At 38.4% G+C, this 18,511-nt stretch overlaps 1 protein-coding gene across 5 annotated transcripts in view; it reads left to right on the top strand.

The window, feature by feature from the left end:
* Nucleotides 1-18,511, top strand: part of PCDH11X (protocadherin 11 X-linked) — a 395,938-nt gene that overhangs the window by 153,431 nt on the left and 223,996 nt on the right. Inside the window, exon 5 of one of the 5 annotated variants that reach the window (XR_010621798.1) lies at nt 5,718-5,733. The exons of 3 other annotated variants lie outside the window; for them this stretch is intronic. Coding sequence is in view for 1 of the 2 variants with exons in the window: in XM_065729490.1 (XP_065585562.1) it covers nt 5,718-5,789 (72 nt within the window). In the remaining variant the exon portion in view is untranslated. Of the gene's footprint in view, nt 1-5,717; nt 5,790-18,511 lie in introns of those variants that run through there. One more of the 5 variants, XM_065729490.1, reaches the window with a different exon arrangement.

Genomic DNA, 18,511 nt, shown 5'->3' with positions numbered 1-18,511 from the left:
ACTCTTAAATGAAGATTAGTTTAAAGTTTTACAATCCGATACAGAACCATCTGGCAAATCTCATGTCAGGCTTTGTTAAACCTCTGAGCTCTCCTAGTAGCTGCACCACTCCTCCCCCTCCTCACATCTGGTCCTGGTCTCCTGTCCCCCAGCTCCCACCAGCCACCCGCTGTGCCTGAAGGCACCTAGCGGCAAAAGGAGGTCAGAAGTGTGCGAGGAGCCACTTCTTCTAAAGTAATAGTGTAACAGCTCTAAATGATGGAGGCTGCACAGCACCTCTGGAGATCATGCCCTTATAATTGCTGTCTAACTGTATATGCACTAGGTGATTTATTGTGTCTTTGAAGAGGTAATTGCAAGATAAAGCTGCCTGTTGGCAGAACCATTACAGACTTGCTGGGTTAAATTGTCACAGTTGAGGCCAAGGAATCACTGGAGGAAATGCAGCAACATCACAAGGCATGCTGGTATTTCCAGCAAGGGAGTTGCAGTCGCTGCAGCCAAAGCAGTATTGTGTAAATGGTGATGCCAGGTGGCTGTTTGGCATGAAAAGCTAGTTGTTCTTGTTCCTAAATCACATTTCAGGGGTCTAGACTGTGGGTTCCCTACTGACAACTCCACAAAGGGTTTAATCTGTGAGCACTAAATTGTCTTTTTGTTCTTTGGCAAAAGGCAGACCTGATGTGTTTCTCAAACAGAAAATAAAAGCATTCCCATATGAGTCTCTTCTAACATCTTGATTTCAGCTATCCTATGGCTTTCCCATAGGAAAATTTACTTTATACAGATTTATTTTCATATTTATCTAAAGCTCAGAATTGTGGAACAAAATCTCTTTTTCCAGCGGTCTGTTACATAAAATTAACCTTTTTTCACTGAAAGTGATCACCTTTCACCTGAGGGATTGCAGAAGCAGACTGCAGGAATCCAATTACCTGAAATCAACTTACAGGCAAGAAGGAGGCATTGTTCATGGAGATAATCTCTTTCTCAGGCTATAGAGATTCTCTGGCTCAGTGTGATGATAAAGATGTTCTCTCTGGACAGTGAAATTAGTATACATGATTTCATAATTATAAAGTGGGATGGAAAAACAGTAAATGCTGCAGGTCTAAAAAGTGTAATTTATGGCAAAACTGCAAAAGACAAGAGCAGCCCCAAACAAACAGATGCAATCCTGGCCAGACTTTGTGCTAATATATTGCTTACAGAATGTCTTTTGCTGTTCATTCCCTAAATCTCACTTTAAGCAATACAGTATTTCAGCTTGAAAGACAATTTCACAAAGACTTTTTTCTTTTTTTTTCTCCTTCTTGTAAAGTGCCGGAGTGGAACACTTTTGAGTCAGACAATCTTAATGCTGCCATAGCAATTTTGTAAGGCACCAGAGAAAAATGCAGCATATTATCTTTGGATTTCAGTCTCCTTTTGCTTCTCACAGCAATCAATAACCATTAGTATTATTGGTGGTAATATCCGTCTAGATAATTTTAGGACTTTTCCAGAAATCAAAATACATAAAACAGAATTGTCACATCATAACTTTTTCATTTCTTTTTAACTTTAATAAATCCGGATTTCCTTTGTGGAAAAGCAAAAACCTGCCAACAGGGAGGTGGGATGAAAAGGAGATGACTCCTAGCTGAACAAATCCAGTATTTAGTACCGGAACAGAAAGTTTAAGGGCCAGAACAAATTGCCTTTGTGGTCTGGAAAAGTAATAGTCATTGAAAAATTGGTCATACCCATGGGTCAAGTTACTGTATGTTTTTATGATTACTTTAATGGCCCAGCTCATGAAGCTGAGGCCAACCAGTTGAACGTTATTTAACAAAAAGGGAGGAACTTTCCCACGGTTTCAGAGTATGAGTTCTGCATTAGAGGCTCAGGAGTCCAGCCAGAGGAAGCCAGGAGATGTGGCCAGCACTGCAGCTCATGCTGTGCCCAGCAGCAGCTGAGCGTGGGCAGCCACTGGCCTCCAGCAGCTCCCAGCACTGATGCCAGCACAGGTGGGCAGCTTGCTCTGCTGGCTGCTTCTGCTGCAATGCACTGTGAAGAGAGAGGCAAAAGGGAGAGCTTGACAGGTGGCTGTCAGACAGGATCTCGGGGAACGGGTACTCCTTCAGTCAGCCACATTCTCACTTCCTGACCTGCCTCTCCAAGGCACAGGGAGCCTTAGGCCAGAGAGCTGAGCCTGCTGCAGGAAACAGGCTGAGCAAATGAGCAGTGTCCTGTTATGGATCAGCCTGACCTGAACAGATCCCAGGAGCTGAGTAGTGTTGGGACAGGATGCTCTCAGAAGGGAGATCTCTGCACACGCAATCATTGTAAAATTAGTTTGAATAGTCTCAATTGCACAAGATTTCCCCCTCATATTTCAGAATGGAGATCAGGAGTGCGGCAACTTAAAGATAAAATTGAAGCCTGACTTAAAATGATGACTTTCATAAGCATTAGAATCCATTGTACAATTTATTCTCTCTTGTAGATTTTGAAAGTGTGGATATTGCCTGCCAAACTGTCATAAGTAATTAGAAGTTCGTTAACTCATTGTTCCTAATAAACAACAGGAAATTTTCATGATGAGTTTCGTTTTTGCCTAAAAAAAGATTGATGACTACTTTGATCAAATATTAAAGCTTTGTTTTGCTGTTACAAGTAGACAGAACATTCCAAATATCAGCAAAGTTATTTGTGCACAATAATTTCAGTATTTCAAGCCTTTGTGTTGGACTTTATTGATTGCTGACATAGTTGATCAGGGCAATTTTTAGGGGGTTGGGCAGAAGATGATGGATGTCATTTTTTTCTTAAATGAGAAAAAACTAAAAGCTGGACTTTCTGTGGATAGGCAGGTTTGCCTGGCCTTGGGGAATAGCTGCTCACAGTAGTGCATTTCCCACTGGGATTTCTAAGATAAAGGAAACATTTAAAGTCAGTGAAACCCACAGTGTTTGTTCTATCTTGACCAGTGCCTGAACCAGGGCAGCTGTATAAGACAGAACTGAACCAGTGGTCTAGAAATGCCCTGTGCTTGTGGGGTTGTTGGCTGTACCAGAACTGGCAGGCGTTTCATCAAAACTGGAGGGAACCTCATTTATTCTAGAAGTCTTGCTCTGCCTGCTAGAAAGAATCTAATCTGTGCATGTACAAGAGCTAAGGGAGCTTTAATGGACTGCTGAAACCATAATATAATATCCAGGTTGAAATCATTCCATCTTTATCTCATTATGACTACAATTTTCTTCTATGTGTGAAACTTAAATGTCAAATTGAGGAAGTAGAGAAAATGTAAACAAAAGACTGTGGGGATGTTCCTACTGTTTCTTCAGAGAAATCATAGAAACCGCAGAAGCTTGTAGGATGATGCTCCAAGCAAAATGGGGTTGGATAAAGGCTTCCAAAACCTTCCTGCATTTAGTAAAGAGCTTTTTGTCTGTGCTGGAATAAGATCCTCATGGGAGGATTGTCTATCATTACCACATCCTTCTCTTCCAAAAAAAAAAAAGAAAAAAAGAAGAAAAAAAAAAAGGAAAAAGAACCTGTGGATAAGCTTATACAATCCATGAAGAATGTGAGTGTATCTCAGCATGCCCTAAGTAGGCATCGTGTAGACCAGAAGTACAATTGCTAGTACAGAACAGGTATTTGCACAACCTGAGTTTCGTAACATGCTGAGTTTGAAGTTGCAGCAGATGTGCTGTTTGTAAGCAGTCCAAGTGCTGGTATTTGAGAGCTATCTTGTGTGTAGTGACAGCTCAGAGATGTTTTGAGTCATTTTTATTCTGCAATTAAAAAACATGTCAGTGACTTTTAGGTTCTTCAGATCAGTACTTTTTTTTTTTTTTTCATCTTTCTTCCATGTGTTACAGGATGCAGAATAACTAGTAGTTGCCCCGAGATCTGCTCTGTGTGTCACTCTTGCAGTGTTATGTCACTGATGCTCTCCTTTGGAGGGGGGAAATGTACTGCTTGGTTTCTGGGTAGTGGAAACAGTAGTTAGCAAATGAGGAATCCAAGGTGCTAGCCAATGAGAAGTTCAGCATTAAGATGTGACTGAGTCATCATACTTAAAATGCAGAACATTGTTTTAAAGTGATACTCAAAAGTTTTGAGCGCTATCTCACCTAAATGTACTTTTCTATCCTTCATGCTTTATGATCTCATACATATTCTTTTTGCTTTCTTTTTCCTCTGCTCTATAATAGAACTAATTGGACCAATGTTTTACTTAAAAAAAATGATGTACAATTCAAAAGAAAACTATTTGTAAAGAAATCCTCAGATTTTTAATGTAACTTCCTGGCAGGTTATCCCATATGGAATTATTACAGTATCTTAGCACCACAATTGATATGTTTAATAATTTTCAGTATGTGTTTGGGTCCTTTTGATGCTTGATTATTACATTTAAAGAAAGATTATAAGGTAGGAAACATTTGCTTTTGAACATATGGAAAACACAGCCTTCCCTTTCCAGATGCATTCATTTTAACTCTTTTTAGCATTCACTGTATCTGTGGTTATTTCTGTTTTCTTTTGAAATGCATTTTATTGTTCTACTTCAAGAATGAATCATATTCAGTTGCTACCCCAAAATATAATAACAAAAACGGTACAAATGATTGTCTCTAAGCTATTATTACAGGCAATCTAACCTGCCAAAACAAGATTTCCATTTAATAAGGTGCTTTTTTGAAATGAGTCTTGTGAATGTTCCATGTTAACTGAAGTTGCCCACAAGTTCTGCATTTCAAAAAACTGTTTTCTTCCAAGACATCATATTTTACTGCATATGACAGAAAATCCAATGGCATATGACTCCCACTTTGACAATCTTTGCAATCTCCATTGGCATTTAGATCTCTATGATGTGATATCTGGATGATATTTATATTGCATATTGTCAAAGGCCTTGTCCAAAGAGTAGCATGATGGAGATATTCTATTTCAGGAGGAGGAAGATTCTGGCACCTAAATAGTATATGTCAGCAGAAGATCTGTTTTGTGAAATTCATTGTTTCTGTTTGATGACCTAAAAGAATTAGGAAAAATAAATAAATAAAGGAGACTTGTATGTATCTATGCAGCAACATGCAGAATTTCTTCCTTTGGAAATGGAGAAAATTAAAAGGAGCTGGCATCCTATTCAGTGCTTAGTCCCAGTGCTTACTACTCTTACATTTTTATTACTGAAGCAGAGCAATTACAGAAAATAACAACTATTTGCTGAATGTTTCAATAATGCTAAAAAATGGAAGCAGAAGTGCGAAAGGTCAGCAAATCTAATTCTCTGAAGACTATTTTAATCTCTTTGATTACACAGACATTTGCTTTGGACAGTCAATCTTGAAAAATTCCAAGGTAGTGAAAAGCTGGAGAGCACAAGCCGTTCTCTTGGAAATTCTGCTGCTGAACCTCACTGTGTTGGCAAATAATTTCAGGTTTTTGTTTGAGCCTTTTCACTTGCACACACAGATGGACACATGCACCCCCACACCTGGAAGGTTAAAGCTGCTCTATGGAAATCAGCTTACTTGGCTGCAAAAATTTCAGAGCTGCAGTCTACTCTAAATGTATGCAGTCATCATATATTTTGATTATTTTGTATGAATTTTGTGCATGAGTATTGTTCTATTCCCTCAAGGGAAATTAATGTTGAATACTGATAGAGTGGTTGAACGTGTAACCTGAAGTATGCTTTTCTTTCCTTAAAGCACACAAAAGAAATGGGAAGGCCACAAACTCCTTTAAAAGAATCAACGCTGGAGCCGTGGACTCAGCCACAGGTAGGCTGGAATGACTTTTCTCATAATGCTTTTTTCTAATGGTGGTTTTTCTCAGTCTTAATAGAATCAATCTAGGGCTCTAAAGAAACACTGCTTTTAGGGTAGCTCTGTGGTTCTTACCATCATATGTCAAAATGATTTGTTTTGTTGTTTGGCTATCTGGATGATTGTTAGTGTTTTTTAGTTAAACTCTCAGGATCTGATTCAGCTTTTTTCTACTGTAGAAATACCACAATTATCTTTCCTTCAGCCTGTGTTCCTGACATACTTGAAAGATTGCAAAACCTTACAAAGCTAAACCACTTTCTGAATGGCATGTTGAGAAATTGTGAGCATCTTCTGGTGTAGAAATGGAGTTTGTGGAGTGTTATTTTGAAAGGAAGGTTTGAAAGATCAGCCTATTGTGTAATAGGATTTAACCGAAAAGGAAGCAATACTTAATTACACACACACACACACACACACAAACAAACAAACAAACAAATAAGATAAAGCAATGGAGCGATTAATATGCAGCACTTACGTTTCTTTACACAAAGGGGTTTGGATTTTTTAGTCTTGCATTTCTGTGTTTACTTGAGCAAATCATTGTAAATTTCTGACATGCAGAAGGTCAGATCCGTTTTTGCTGTTTATTCCCTCTGTATCAGAGCACTGTACTGCGTTTTGAAATATGTGGCTTCTGAGCAATGGGAGGGAAAGAAAGAGATAGTTCATTGTGTAGGTGAAACTGAATATTTCTGTTCTGGTCATAAGAATTGGTCCTACAAGAGAAGGAGCTGGAACAGGGGTAGAGATGAAGTGGGGAGCTGGGAGGCCCCACCTGCAAAACCAGACTGCTTCTGCAAATTCCCAGGGGAAGAGTGCTGCTGCTTTTTATGGATGTGAGGGCATTTTTCCTTCAGCAGCAGATCTGCAATTTGTTTGGCACAGCACTTCTTCATGACACAAGAACCTTTCTTGACACTGCAGTGCTCACTTGTTGCTAAAGGTGGCAGCGAATCTATGTGCGTAATGTCAAAGTTGAGAATTTGCTGGCAGAGATTGAGAGAACCAGGAAGAGGTAGCAACCTTTGCTCTGTAATTACAGCATTGCTGTAGTCTAGAGCTCTGCCTTGTATTTTCAGGCTGTGAGCAATCTGCCCAAACAAAAATTTTGCCTGTTTAGTTTTAAAAACTAAAGAATGTCCCTTAGTACAACATCTAAATATTTCTTGCAATATCTAAACACCTCTAGGCATGATGGTCATTCAACCACTCTCTGGGCAGCTCATTCCAGTGCCTCATAACACTTTGGGAGAATATATTTTTCCTAATACTCAACCTGAACTGGCACAACTTGAGGCTGTTCACTCCCATGCTATCGCTCGTTATGACCACCACCTCAACCCAACCTCACTTCAAGCACTTGTAGGGAGTGATAAGGTCTCCCTTTACCTCCCTTTCTCTTCTACAGACTGAACAATCCCAGTTCCCTCAGCTGCTTCTTACAAGATCCCTCACCAGCCTCATTACCCTTCTCTGGACACACTCCAGGGCCTCAGTGTCTTCTTGGCTACTTAGGCTCACTGCTGGCTCATGTTTACCCAAGTGTCAACCAACAGCCTCAGATTCATTTCTTCCATATTTTATAAAGATATGGGATCCTAGAGTTTAAGCTTGTTTGAGAGGTTAGTTTACTCCAGAAACATGTGGCAAACAGTGTAGGGATTTTGAAACAGAAAGAACACACATCTCTACTATTGTTTACTTTGTTCATGCTTTAGTATGTTTGCTTTAAAATTAATGGTGATACTAAATGTGCAGGCTTTTATGGGAGGATCTACACAGCTGATTACAATTTGGTAGCATTGCTGGTAGTTCATTAAAGGTAAGTTCTTCACTCTAATCACATGGGCTATTTGTGCACCTCTACGTGCAGAAAGAAGGCTGTTATTTGCAATCATAGAAGCTTTGTACTGCAGGGAAAACCCTCAGATGTTACCCTCCACTACATGGTCTCTTACCTCCTTGCTGTGGAAGTTGTTACTATGCCCATATACATCATACACACGGCCTGTTTGTGAGTAGTGCACGGCCAAAACTCCACAGCCAAAACTCCATGCGCCTCTATCCAGACAGTTGCTAATCACAATCATTAGGAGTGCATTGATCTGTGTCTGCAATCAATAATGTTTATGCACAAGACCACAGGAGCTTGCAGTGGTCTATAGTTACTAATAGACAGTAACTTCTTGTGTGCAGGCACGAAAATACTGAGGGAAGTGTTTTGTTAAAGCAGTTACTGCTGAACAGCTAATGGATCGTTATGGAAGGATAGCAGACTCCTGCTCCCTTGCTTGCAGCAAGTGCTACAGGGAGGCAAAGAGCCTGATGCTGGAGCTGAATTTGAGCTTGTTGGCACTCAAGGGAGAAGCTGGGTTTCTGAGCTGTGAGAGGAGGTTGGAAGCAGCATGATGCAATGATCACAGTGTGGTATGGTCTGTTGCATGAAGATGTGGGTGAGAGAGGTGATCTTTTGCAGCCAGTTCTCTGGTGGCTTGTGCAGTTGCTGCCTGCGTTGGTGAAGAAATATTCTACTGGACTGTTGCAGTGCTGAAAAAAATCTTTGTTTTTCCATATTCTTTCATTGTGTTACCTGATCACTTCTGAAAGCTGTGTTTGCCACTGCTCTGTTTAATAGTTATGTGGATTAAAACATGTAAACTGCTTTTGTCACTCCTATTCATTTTTTGGAAAAAAAAAAAACCCTGCCTTTTAAAAAAGTTCACACAAAGAAGCTAACACCCGTATGCCTTTTTGTTTCATGGAGAGAAGAAATGTAATCAACAAAATCAAAAACTGCTGGAGCCATTATTGTTGCACAAAATTAAATTAGTTGTTAATTCTTTCACGGATGTAATTCTGGCCCCTGCAAATCCCTCCTTAGATATTTTGTATAAAGTGAGTAAAAATTCATGGCATGAATAAAAGCTTTGTCTATTTTATGAGCAACAGGCAAATGTTCCAAATGGTACTCATAAAGCAAATGATTCCCAGCTCTAAAAGGAGGAGGAATATATTTAAAAGCCACCAGAATGAGTCGTGAGTAAAACCAACTCCTATTTACAAGACGGTATTATTTACATGAAAGTTTTTAGATTTTTTTTTTTCTTCCCTAAGGGAAACACTCACTACTTTTGTCTACTTAATAATAACAATAAAAATCATTACATTTTCTTGGGCCATTTACTGCATTTTCTATGTTCAGAGTTGCTGTGGGATATGTTTTATCAACACAGTGAGTGAAAAAAAAACAGCTGAGAGCACAGCTTCGGTGTTCAAGGCCAAACAGTCAGCGAAGCAGAAAGCACCACATCTGTCCCCTAATACCAGGAGGTGAGAAGTTGATCCATATTAGTGGTTGGACAATTTCACACAGAGTCTGATGGAAACAGAGCACAGTGCTTTCTGTGTGGAAGGAGGGAAGGCTGCGTGTTTCATGCTTTGTCATGGCTCTGATTTCCCTTATTTGCTCAAGGATTCATCTAAGATGTAGCTGCTTAGTTGAAAAACTTGGAAAAGTAAAGAACTATGGTGCTTTGTCAGGTTGACTTCTTTGCTCTAGGGTAGGGGATATTTGTTTGCTTATGTGTTGGGTTTGTTTAGTTTCTTTCTGTCTTTTTTTTTTAATAAATTCCTAGAGCAATGGGACATTGCAGAGGTGAGAGTTCTTTTTCGTGGCCATGCCATTTAACTTGCATTTTTCTGAATCATTTTCTGTGAACTCAATGAATGGAAACTGATGTCCCTACCTGGACAGTTTGAAGCTCATTCTGACAAATGTGGGACAAACCCTTTGCAGATAAAGAATGTGTGCTAGTAGTTGACCAAATAGACTTGTCACTGGTTTACAGGCTTTATTTAAATGCTAAGTTCCATGTTTTCCTCTGGTTGTATTTTTGCCACTTTGTCTGATTAAACATTTAGCTGATAAACACTGCCAAGGCTGTTTAGAGTTACTGCAGTTGAGAATACCTGCTTATAGCCTCTATGATTATTGTCAGTTAGACAAAGGACAATTTAATATCAAACCGATCTGTCAGGTTTAAGTTTCTGAACTTTGCAGATACTATTTTAAAGTCTGTATTTTGTATGGTATTGCTATAGAATATAGAGATTGGGATCATTTGAATTCATGAACAGTTTTATTCTTACATATTACTAATTGAATAAAACTAGAAAGAGTGAGGTTTTACCAAAATAAAGAAAAAGAGCAATGATTAAGATTACCTGGCTTAATACTGTTCAGCAGCAGAGTATTTTGGTTTAAACCTTTCTTTGTTTTGTTTTGTTTTGTTTTTTTGTTAGATTCTTGCATGTCTGCATCTAAGAAAAGTAATGTCTGCAAGAGATTCTTGGAGGTGCTTCACACAGTACAGTATGAAAAGGCAGTGTTACTAGTGCTGGAGCTTTTCTTTACTAATTCTAACAGCTTCAGTTGCTCTTGCTAAAAAGCCAGGATAAAGTTGCATTAATTTTCTTGGCCTAAATGTAGTGTAATTACCTTAATGAACACTTTTGTCCTCTTTCCTCTTGCTCTTCCCTTTCCACAGCGCTGCATGAAAATGCAATCTGTGAAGGTTTATAGTTCCCCCAGGAGTTCTCAGGGGGGGCTGAATATCCAGGGATTAAAGATCTGTCAGTCTCAGGTAGTGTACATCCACATGTGTCTCATAAATAAGCACCATCCGGCACCAGCATGGCTTTATTACCACCTGGTGTCTTACTGCAGCAGTGAGTGTGACCAGCAGGAGCAATAAGGTACAGGCTGAGGGAAACATTCGTCTCAAAAGCAAAAGAGGAAAACGACTTGCAACTCTAGTTTTCTAGTTTTGCTTTATCTTTCTTGTTGTGCAGTGCACATTCTTTTTTTTTCTTCTTTTTTTCTTTTTTTGAAACAATTACTTTTTGTGGAAAGGCAAAAACCCTCAGACTGAAATCTAATTACAAATGATAGAGTGCAGTATTTTTCTGCTCAATTTTAAAGAATCACTTTATAATCTTGGAACAGTGGATAACAACATCACTAATCCAATATTTTAACAGTAAATACGTTTGATGATGGGAATTGCTACACTAATCTTATATCCCTCCACAGTATAGTTAAGAAATCCACAGGGGGTTTTACTAATCAGTTTTTGTGAAGTAAATCAAGTCATGTAATTCTCGTTCACTCTAAATGCCCTGCAACTGCTGGCAGAGCTATGTGCATTATTTTTTGTTCTTTCCCCAGCTCTTTACTCCCATTTGCAGCCCGGCCTTCCCTTTCAATATGCAGAAAAGAGACTTTCATAGAGAGCTGTCCAAGCACCCTTTGTAAGATAAGGTTTGTCTCACAGAGAGCTGGCCACGCACAGTGCTACCATTCCTGCTGGGGTGGAAGGGAGTCCTGGGGTGGAGGAGTTTCCCTTAACCACCACAGTCTGACCATGCACACTGCTGTACTTTTTAGGCACACGGTTTCGGTTACTCTGGTCCTCGTTTTACTGAGCAGAGTGTTTTGCAATATGAGTTCTTGTGCTCTTGTTCAAAGAAACTGTCAAAACTAAATCAAACATTTTTCTACTTTTTTTATGAACAATAGAGCATTTTACATTAGGGAGAAATATCAACTGTCGTGGTTAAATATTTGAAGAGAAGCAACCAATGAGAATTCTTTGCATATTTTCTCCCACAGTTGATGGGAACAGAGTTATTCTTTACAATGTCTCAGTGTGTTGTTTGCCTGGCTCCCAGCTTCAGCTTTTAGGATTTTAAATCAGCAAAAATCGGAATTAAAGTAAAGCTTATTTCTGACTCAGTGTCTTTAGCCTAGATATAAATTAGTCACCTAAGTATATCCACACACCCTAGCCGTACCCAAGCTATACTTGTTATTTAGGAGCTGTGTGCTTAAAATAATCCCATTTTACTTGGTGCCTTAATAAATTTACATATGCCTTGACTACATTTTTGGTTTGAATTGAACTTCAATTATAATCCTTGATTCTGACACAAAAGACTTAGTAATTAAAAAAGAGAGAGAGGAAGATCAGTGCAGAAAGTGTTAGGCTTCTAAATGCAATTAGAATTGCCCTCAGAAATATTCAAACTGTTTTCAAGCACTACAAACCTGCCTTTTTGTTATCTTAAAATGGAGGCTTCACAGACTAGAAGCTAACTGATAGCAGCCAGTTGTTTTGATCTGAACTGAGAACCAAGAGGGTTGAAATAGTATTTTATGATGAAACTTGAGAGAAAAACACACTAATTTTTGCACTCTAAAAGTAATTATAAAGGATATCCTAATAAACATTGAATCTTTCTGGCATGGGCTGGTGCAATACCTGGTGTGAAGCTGACTTCTTGCAGCTAACAATACTATTTCATTTTAGCTGTCACTCTAGGCTTTGTTGTCTGCAGTATTCCTGACATTCTACGGAAACAGTGCACTCAGAAATCAGGCTATGGTTCTGAAAGGCAGTTTATTAATTGGAAATGAGCAGTAACCATTCCTTGTCTAGTGAGCATTTTCCCTGATTGTTGCATTTAATATGGAATAGAGGAATAGCAATATACCATATATAAAACATTATATCAAATGTAATGTGTGGTTGAATTAGGCCACTAGGGCTATTCAGCTGCAAATGTAAGTAAGTTGATATATTTTTAAAGTATTTATCAAAAAGTAAAAAATGCAGTTATTTCCAGAATTATGAATGATCAGAATACTTTTCAGTGTTTCTGATTTGTATATTGTTTCTTTGCAAGAGACCCAGGAGATTGTTGATTACATTGGTTACACCATAGCTGAAGGGCTACTGAAGTTTATTGGGAAAACTGTTCAAGATTTATGTATTTGTGAGAGCTAGTGAGAGTAGTATATCTTGGAAAAGAGTTAGCTTTGAATTTGTTTTGATTTCTTGAAGGTTGAAAACATTTTTTGTGATAATAAATAAAGAATAATAGTGTTCCTTAAAGTGGTGCCTCAAAGCATGATAGGTGATGTAAATATTGTGGAGCTTTGTATTTTTTATATGCTATTATAAATCAAAACTAAGAAGATGGGAAAATTGCAATTGTACTTTGTTTTGCTCTGTGTGAAGATTAATTTAGAGATTAATGCAAATGCCAATAAAATCTAATTTATTTGAAAAACTTTTCAAAATCTAAATAAGCACTTTTTCTGTTGTGCAGTAGTGTTGCTTAGATAACCTGGGCAACAATAATTCTATCTTTAATTAATCTAGTAGGATTAATTTGATGTGCTTTGCATTCATACATTTACACAATTTATATATATGTGTGTGTGTGAGTGTGTGTGTGTGTGTGTGTATATATTTAAGTTTTAAAGATATAGTTTTTGCCATATCTTTTGAATCTTGGAAGTTAGCAGCTTATGTAGCTAGAAGGCCTCTCAAAGAAAATAAGAAAAAAACTCACAAGATATCAGAGCCTTGTGAGCACTGGATTTGCATTGATTTCAGCAGGGGACACCGCTATAAAGGCAGAAAAAAAAATTCCATTTCATTTTTAAGTTTATCTGTCTGTTTTTCATACCACTGTATGATTCTATGATTAAAAAACCCTTGGTTTGATATAAGCTACTGTTCTCTTATGAGTTAATTAAAATAAATGAAAACTCAATGGACAGTTTCCATACTTGCCTTGTATTTTGAGATGTAAAGATCTGTAGAAGTGGAAAGCCTGTCACTTTATGGTTTGTATCTCTATGGACAGACACTTGCATGTTTGCCTGTGTCAGATTGTTCCATGTACTTTCAGTTCCCAAATGTCAAAGCTGCTGAGTGGAAAACTGAGGGATAATTAAGGTTTCAGGTCCTTACTATGTTTAAATATTCAAATCTTTTTTAACTCATTCACTCAGACATTGAACATCTTTTCCATTTTCACCCTCTGCAGCAGCAATGTTCCATGTCTAGTTTCTTTGGCTCACACTGCTAAATGTTTCCCTTCCTCTAGCTTGTCACATGTCGGAGTTGTTGTTACAGACTTGAACAGTGGTGGAAATGGGGAAAGAGTTGTTAACAAGAGAAGGGAGCTCAGCTGCAGAGCATTGCCCACAAATGCAGTCCAGTGTGCGTGAAAACAGGTAACCTGGAACGTATGCTGCCAACCTGCTTCTCACTGCAGCTGTAGGAGGGGAGAAGACTGCTTGTAACAGGCAGCTGATTTATTCTCCTTTGCTGTATGCTGAGGCGGATGAGATGGGGCACTCAGTAGTGAAATATCCAGTGACAGTGTTTAAAAAGGGTGGGTAGACAGCTACTCCTTCATCTTGTAAGGTGCCCTGTCAGTGCTTAAGTAAATCACCTCAGAGCAGCTTTCAGAAAATGTAGATGAGATCTTCGAGGTACTTAGTTATCTATTGGGACTGTCAGAACGGCTTTCCTCCCCACAGTATTTCTTCTGGCATCTCTCCTTTTCGGCAAGAAAGCAGAGGCGGCCCCATTATGCAGGTGAAAGCATTGAGTAAGAGAATCATTAAGTTGCATTGGACTGTAACTTAACGTGCTCTGTGCTGTGCTCAACATGCATAAATCTTAAAGCAGAAAACATAAACTGGGCATGATTCACAGAGGTGTCAGTTTTTCCGGTGTCCAGTTCAATGTCACTCACAGAGCAGTTAGCGGTACCACGGGGCTGAGCTGTACTCAGGAACAAAAACATCCCCCGACTGCTGCTGTTCGTGGGTGTCCTGGTGCATCTCAGGGTGGAAGGAGTCAGCTGAAAAGCTTTAGTAAAGCATGAATGTAAGAACAGCATTCTTGGGTTGTGTTTTAAACCTTAAAATTGGCATCAGCTTCAGAAAGGACCTTTGCATGACTGAGTGCATAAGGGAATGACTTTGGACTTGCTGGGCTTTTAGCTGTCAGTCTCCTGAGGTTTTTCTCTCTCTGTGCTTTTAGGAAACGTAACCATTTTTGGTTGGTCATGGCTTTTCTTATTAATTATTCTAATTTATGTTTGTTTTTTGTTGTTGTTGTAGTTTCTGGGTTTAATAAGAATTTTAAGCCTTTCCTCCTGATGCATTAGCTATGGAAATTTTATTTTCCAGGATAGCAAGCAAAGACTGCTATAAAATCTTATCACATGAGATAGAGGAAGTAGATACTAGATGCATCCTGTGATGCACACTGGTCCTGATCCTGTAACACTGAACATTTTCTGTTGATCATAATGGAAAAAGAACAAAACCTGATATGAGCTTTCATTTAAAATGCAAATATCAGCAATTATTCACAAACTCAGAAGAGCCCTCTGTACATAGATCGAACTTTAGTTCGTGCATCTTCAGTGCTGGAAATCGGCTTTAAACTGAATTTTGTTAGATGAAATAAGGCATTTCTTCAGTCCGTTAACTTATATTATTATTGTTGTGCATCCCTTGTGAAGTCTGTGCCTCTTCTGATTGCTGTTGCCGGGTCACTTCCCCTCACAGTCATTTTCTCGGCTACAAAATCAGTTGTTTTTCTTGAAGGATGTTTTATGGACTGATTAATTTTTTGGCTGCAAATTATTGTGTATAAAGCAGATACACTCCAACTTGGTACACCGGTGGCTATCCAGTAATGGGTATTACGTATCCACTGAAAGCCCAAATGAGATTAACACCACTGCTCTCTCCATCTGCCTTTGAGAAAGAATCCAATAAATAACAAGCTATATAAGGGAACATTCTCACATTGTATTCAGCATTTACAGTAGTTCAATTGCAAATTGTATACATCAGTATAGCTTCTGCATTATTTCTGGTGTGGAGACAGGAGCCCACTCAGAGCAGGCAGGTCCCATGCCTGCACTGAGCTCCTAGCTCAGCCCAGCCTTGCAGGCAGCCATTCTCACCCATCTTGGCTCCTTGGGCTGGGCCTCATGAGCTTGCACAAAGCAAAGCAGCAGGTGAATTTTGCCTGCTTCCTCAGAACATTCTGCGCTGCAGAGCCTGGAAAACTTCTTAAAAACTCATGTTAAGTTTTATAGGCTGTCTTGATCTGCAGGGGACTGCAAAGCAGGGAGAGGATTAAAAAAAAAAATCATTATGGAGATGTTGCCTGATCTGATTGCTTTGGGCTGCAGATTCTGATGCTGCGCTGAAAGTGTGTAGTCCAGCCTGATCACGTGGCTGCCTTACAGGTGCCTCCTGGTCTACAACCAAGTGCCTGTGCAAAGTGCATAAAGGAAGTGTGTCCTCTCAGACTTTAAGAAATAAGACTTTCTTGCATCTCTCTTTCATCTGTGTCGTGTTATCCCATTGCCCCTCAGCAGCAACTACTGATTTTCAAGCAGGTTCATCAAAATGAGTAGCTGTAATACATACTCAGAAAGACTTTCATCTGAAAAGGGACGTTGCTCTGGTGGCAGCTGGGAGAAGATTCCAAGCCATTTCTGTCCATCTGTCTGAGCCTGCCTCTGTCTTCCAACATCACAAGTTTTTGTACAAGTATTTGTCTTCTCTTAGAAACTAAAATATTTTTATTTAGTAACCAACCAGGAGATGCATGCAAAAAATTAATTCCAGAATCTACCAATGCAGTCATTTTTTCCTAAAGAATTGAATGAGTTGCATTCTAATGTAATTTATAGCTTTTCATGAGGTTGCAGGTAAGTAAAATCTGCATTTTTTTTTTCTGAACAATTCAAAATCTGTAGTTATTTACAAGATAAAAAAATTACCATAAAAAGTGAAAGCTCCATAAAGAAGACAGTAATCAGGGAAATACTTTGGGTATACATGGATAACATTGATAATAGAAATGCAAATTTCACTTTGAATATACTAATAAAATTTGCTTTGAGAAGAGATATTTCCCATTAAATATAACTTGAATCTGAACAACATGTTTTTCACACCGTTATAAGGTAACTAAATTCTCCCAGCCATCTGTTGTAATCCATCTAGAAGCCATGAACTCTGCTTTGACGACTGGAGGTAGCTTTTCAGTATATATCATTCTTTTCATGTGTGAACTGTTATTTGCAAGGCTCACACAACCTTCTGTACTATTATGAATAAGAGTTTTACAAGCTAATTCCAATTGATTTGTTTGTTTATGCAGCTACATTAAGGAAAATGCCATTAGAAAATCATGCCACATTCCAGCTAGTACATCCTGGTGCTGCAGACCAAAACCATAGTTTGGAAAATAATGACCACAACAGTTCTCCGTTTTGAATGTTTTGACATGGTTCTATGCTTTCCCAAATAACCACAGAAGGATAATAAATATATTTGTTCTATATTGTGCTGTTTTTCTAATTCTAATAGATTTTAAAATTAGCTCAGACACAGAAAGGAATTAATGTTGCAAACACTGTGACAGCCATCAGTGTTTGTAATAGAATCCATCATCCCTGAAATGATGCATATTCTACTGCTTTGTTTTTAAATCCATAAATTTTCACTAGTGACAGAGTAGTTGGTAATGTGATAAATTTCACTGTATGATAGCAGTATGTATGGTGTAAAACAAAGGAGACCTTACTTTTCATGGTCCCATGACTTGTGGAAACTTTCTCTCTTGAGGTGCCCACAATTAATTACTGTGATGGGTGACGTTATTTTATTGTTTTACACTTTGAGGTTTTCAGGGCAGTATCTTCTTAAAACTGAATTCCCTCAGAATTTACCCTCCAGATTGCTGTAGTTTTATTCTACAGTGAACTCTGTTCAAAGATGAATGATCAAGTTGCTTCCTTGTCTATACTCCTGTTTTTCCTTTGTTTTACCTTATTTCTGCAAGTGTGAGTTGTGATATTCTCCTCCTGGATTTCATTTTTGAATGTTGTTCATCATTTGTCAATATCCATGTAACTTCTGTTATTCAAAAGAGATACTTCTGATTTGTATCAGCTGATTTTACTTTTGTCTTCAGCATCTTGTATATGAAGTGATGGGACAAAACACTCAAATTTCGGAGAGAGTGAAGCTCTTGGTCCTTCTGAATTCTGATCTCTTCTTTCTTTAACCATTTCATACATCAAACACAGATCTGTAAATAAAAGTAATGGTGTTTTGTAATCTATTCCATTCTCACCATTTCAGGATTTACTGTGTTGCAACCTTAACTTTCTTTTATAGGAGAAACAAGAGGGACTAGGTTGCTTTATTTATTTATTTTTCAGAACATTGCTTAAATGTGAGGCTTATATGCTTGGCAGTTTCACAGCAACTTGATAAAATAAAAATAAGCATGCCATCACTATTTTATCTTGCTTCTTTCAGATGTGCTTCCTTTAGAATTGCTTCTTTCTTTCATATATGTGGAACTCTGCTCGTCAGAGTTGCAGTCTGTTCACAATCTCTGCCAAGCTGAAGATTTGAGAGAAAGTAAACAACTCAGTTGGAAACATGGATAGCAAGCACTGCACATAGTCTCAGAAGCAGAGATATGCTGCTGTATTATACAAGAGTTCACTTAATGGAAAAATACTGTTTTTCTCGTAGAAGGAATGAATAATTCTTGGTAACCATTGTAAAGTAAGCCAATCATGCTTGACAACTGCACCCTGCTCAGGCAACTTTTCTATGAAGTTTTTTATAGCATCTTTGTTGAATTAAAAAAAAAAAAAAAAAAGGATTTTTGGCCCTCAGTTGCAATATAAACCAATATTTATATGAAATAAATCATGCCAGAACTACCTAGGGAAAAGAGAAAGAGCTTGGAAATGGGTAATTATTG

This window comes from Cyrtonyx montezumae, unplaced genomic scaffold (genome assembly GCF_038088225.1).
Source record: "Cyrtonyx montezumae isolate F1298 unplaced genomic scaffold, pur_monq_1.0 scaffold_11, whole genome shotgun sequence".
Lineage (NCBI taxonomy): Eukaryota > Metazoa > Chordata > Aves > Galliformes > Odontophoridae > Cyrtonyx > Cyrtonyx montezumae.
The sequence above is the reverse complement of the archived record's forward strand: the minus strand, read 5'-3'. Positions and strand labels throughout refer to the sequence as shown.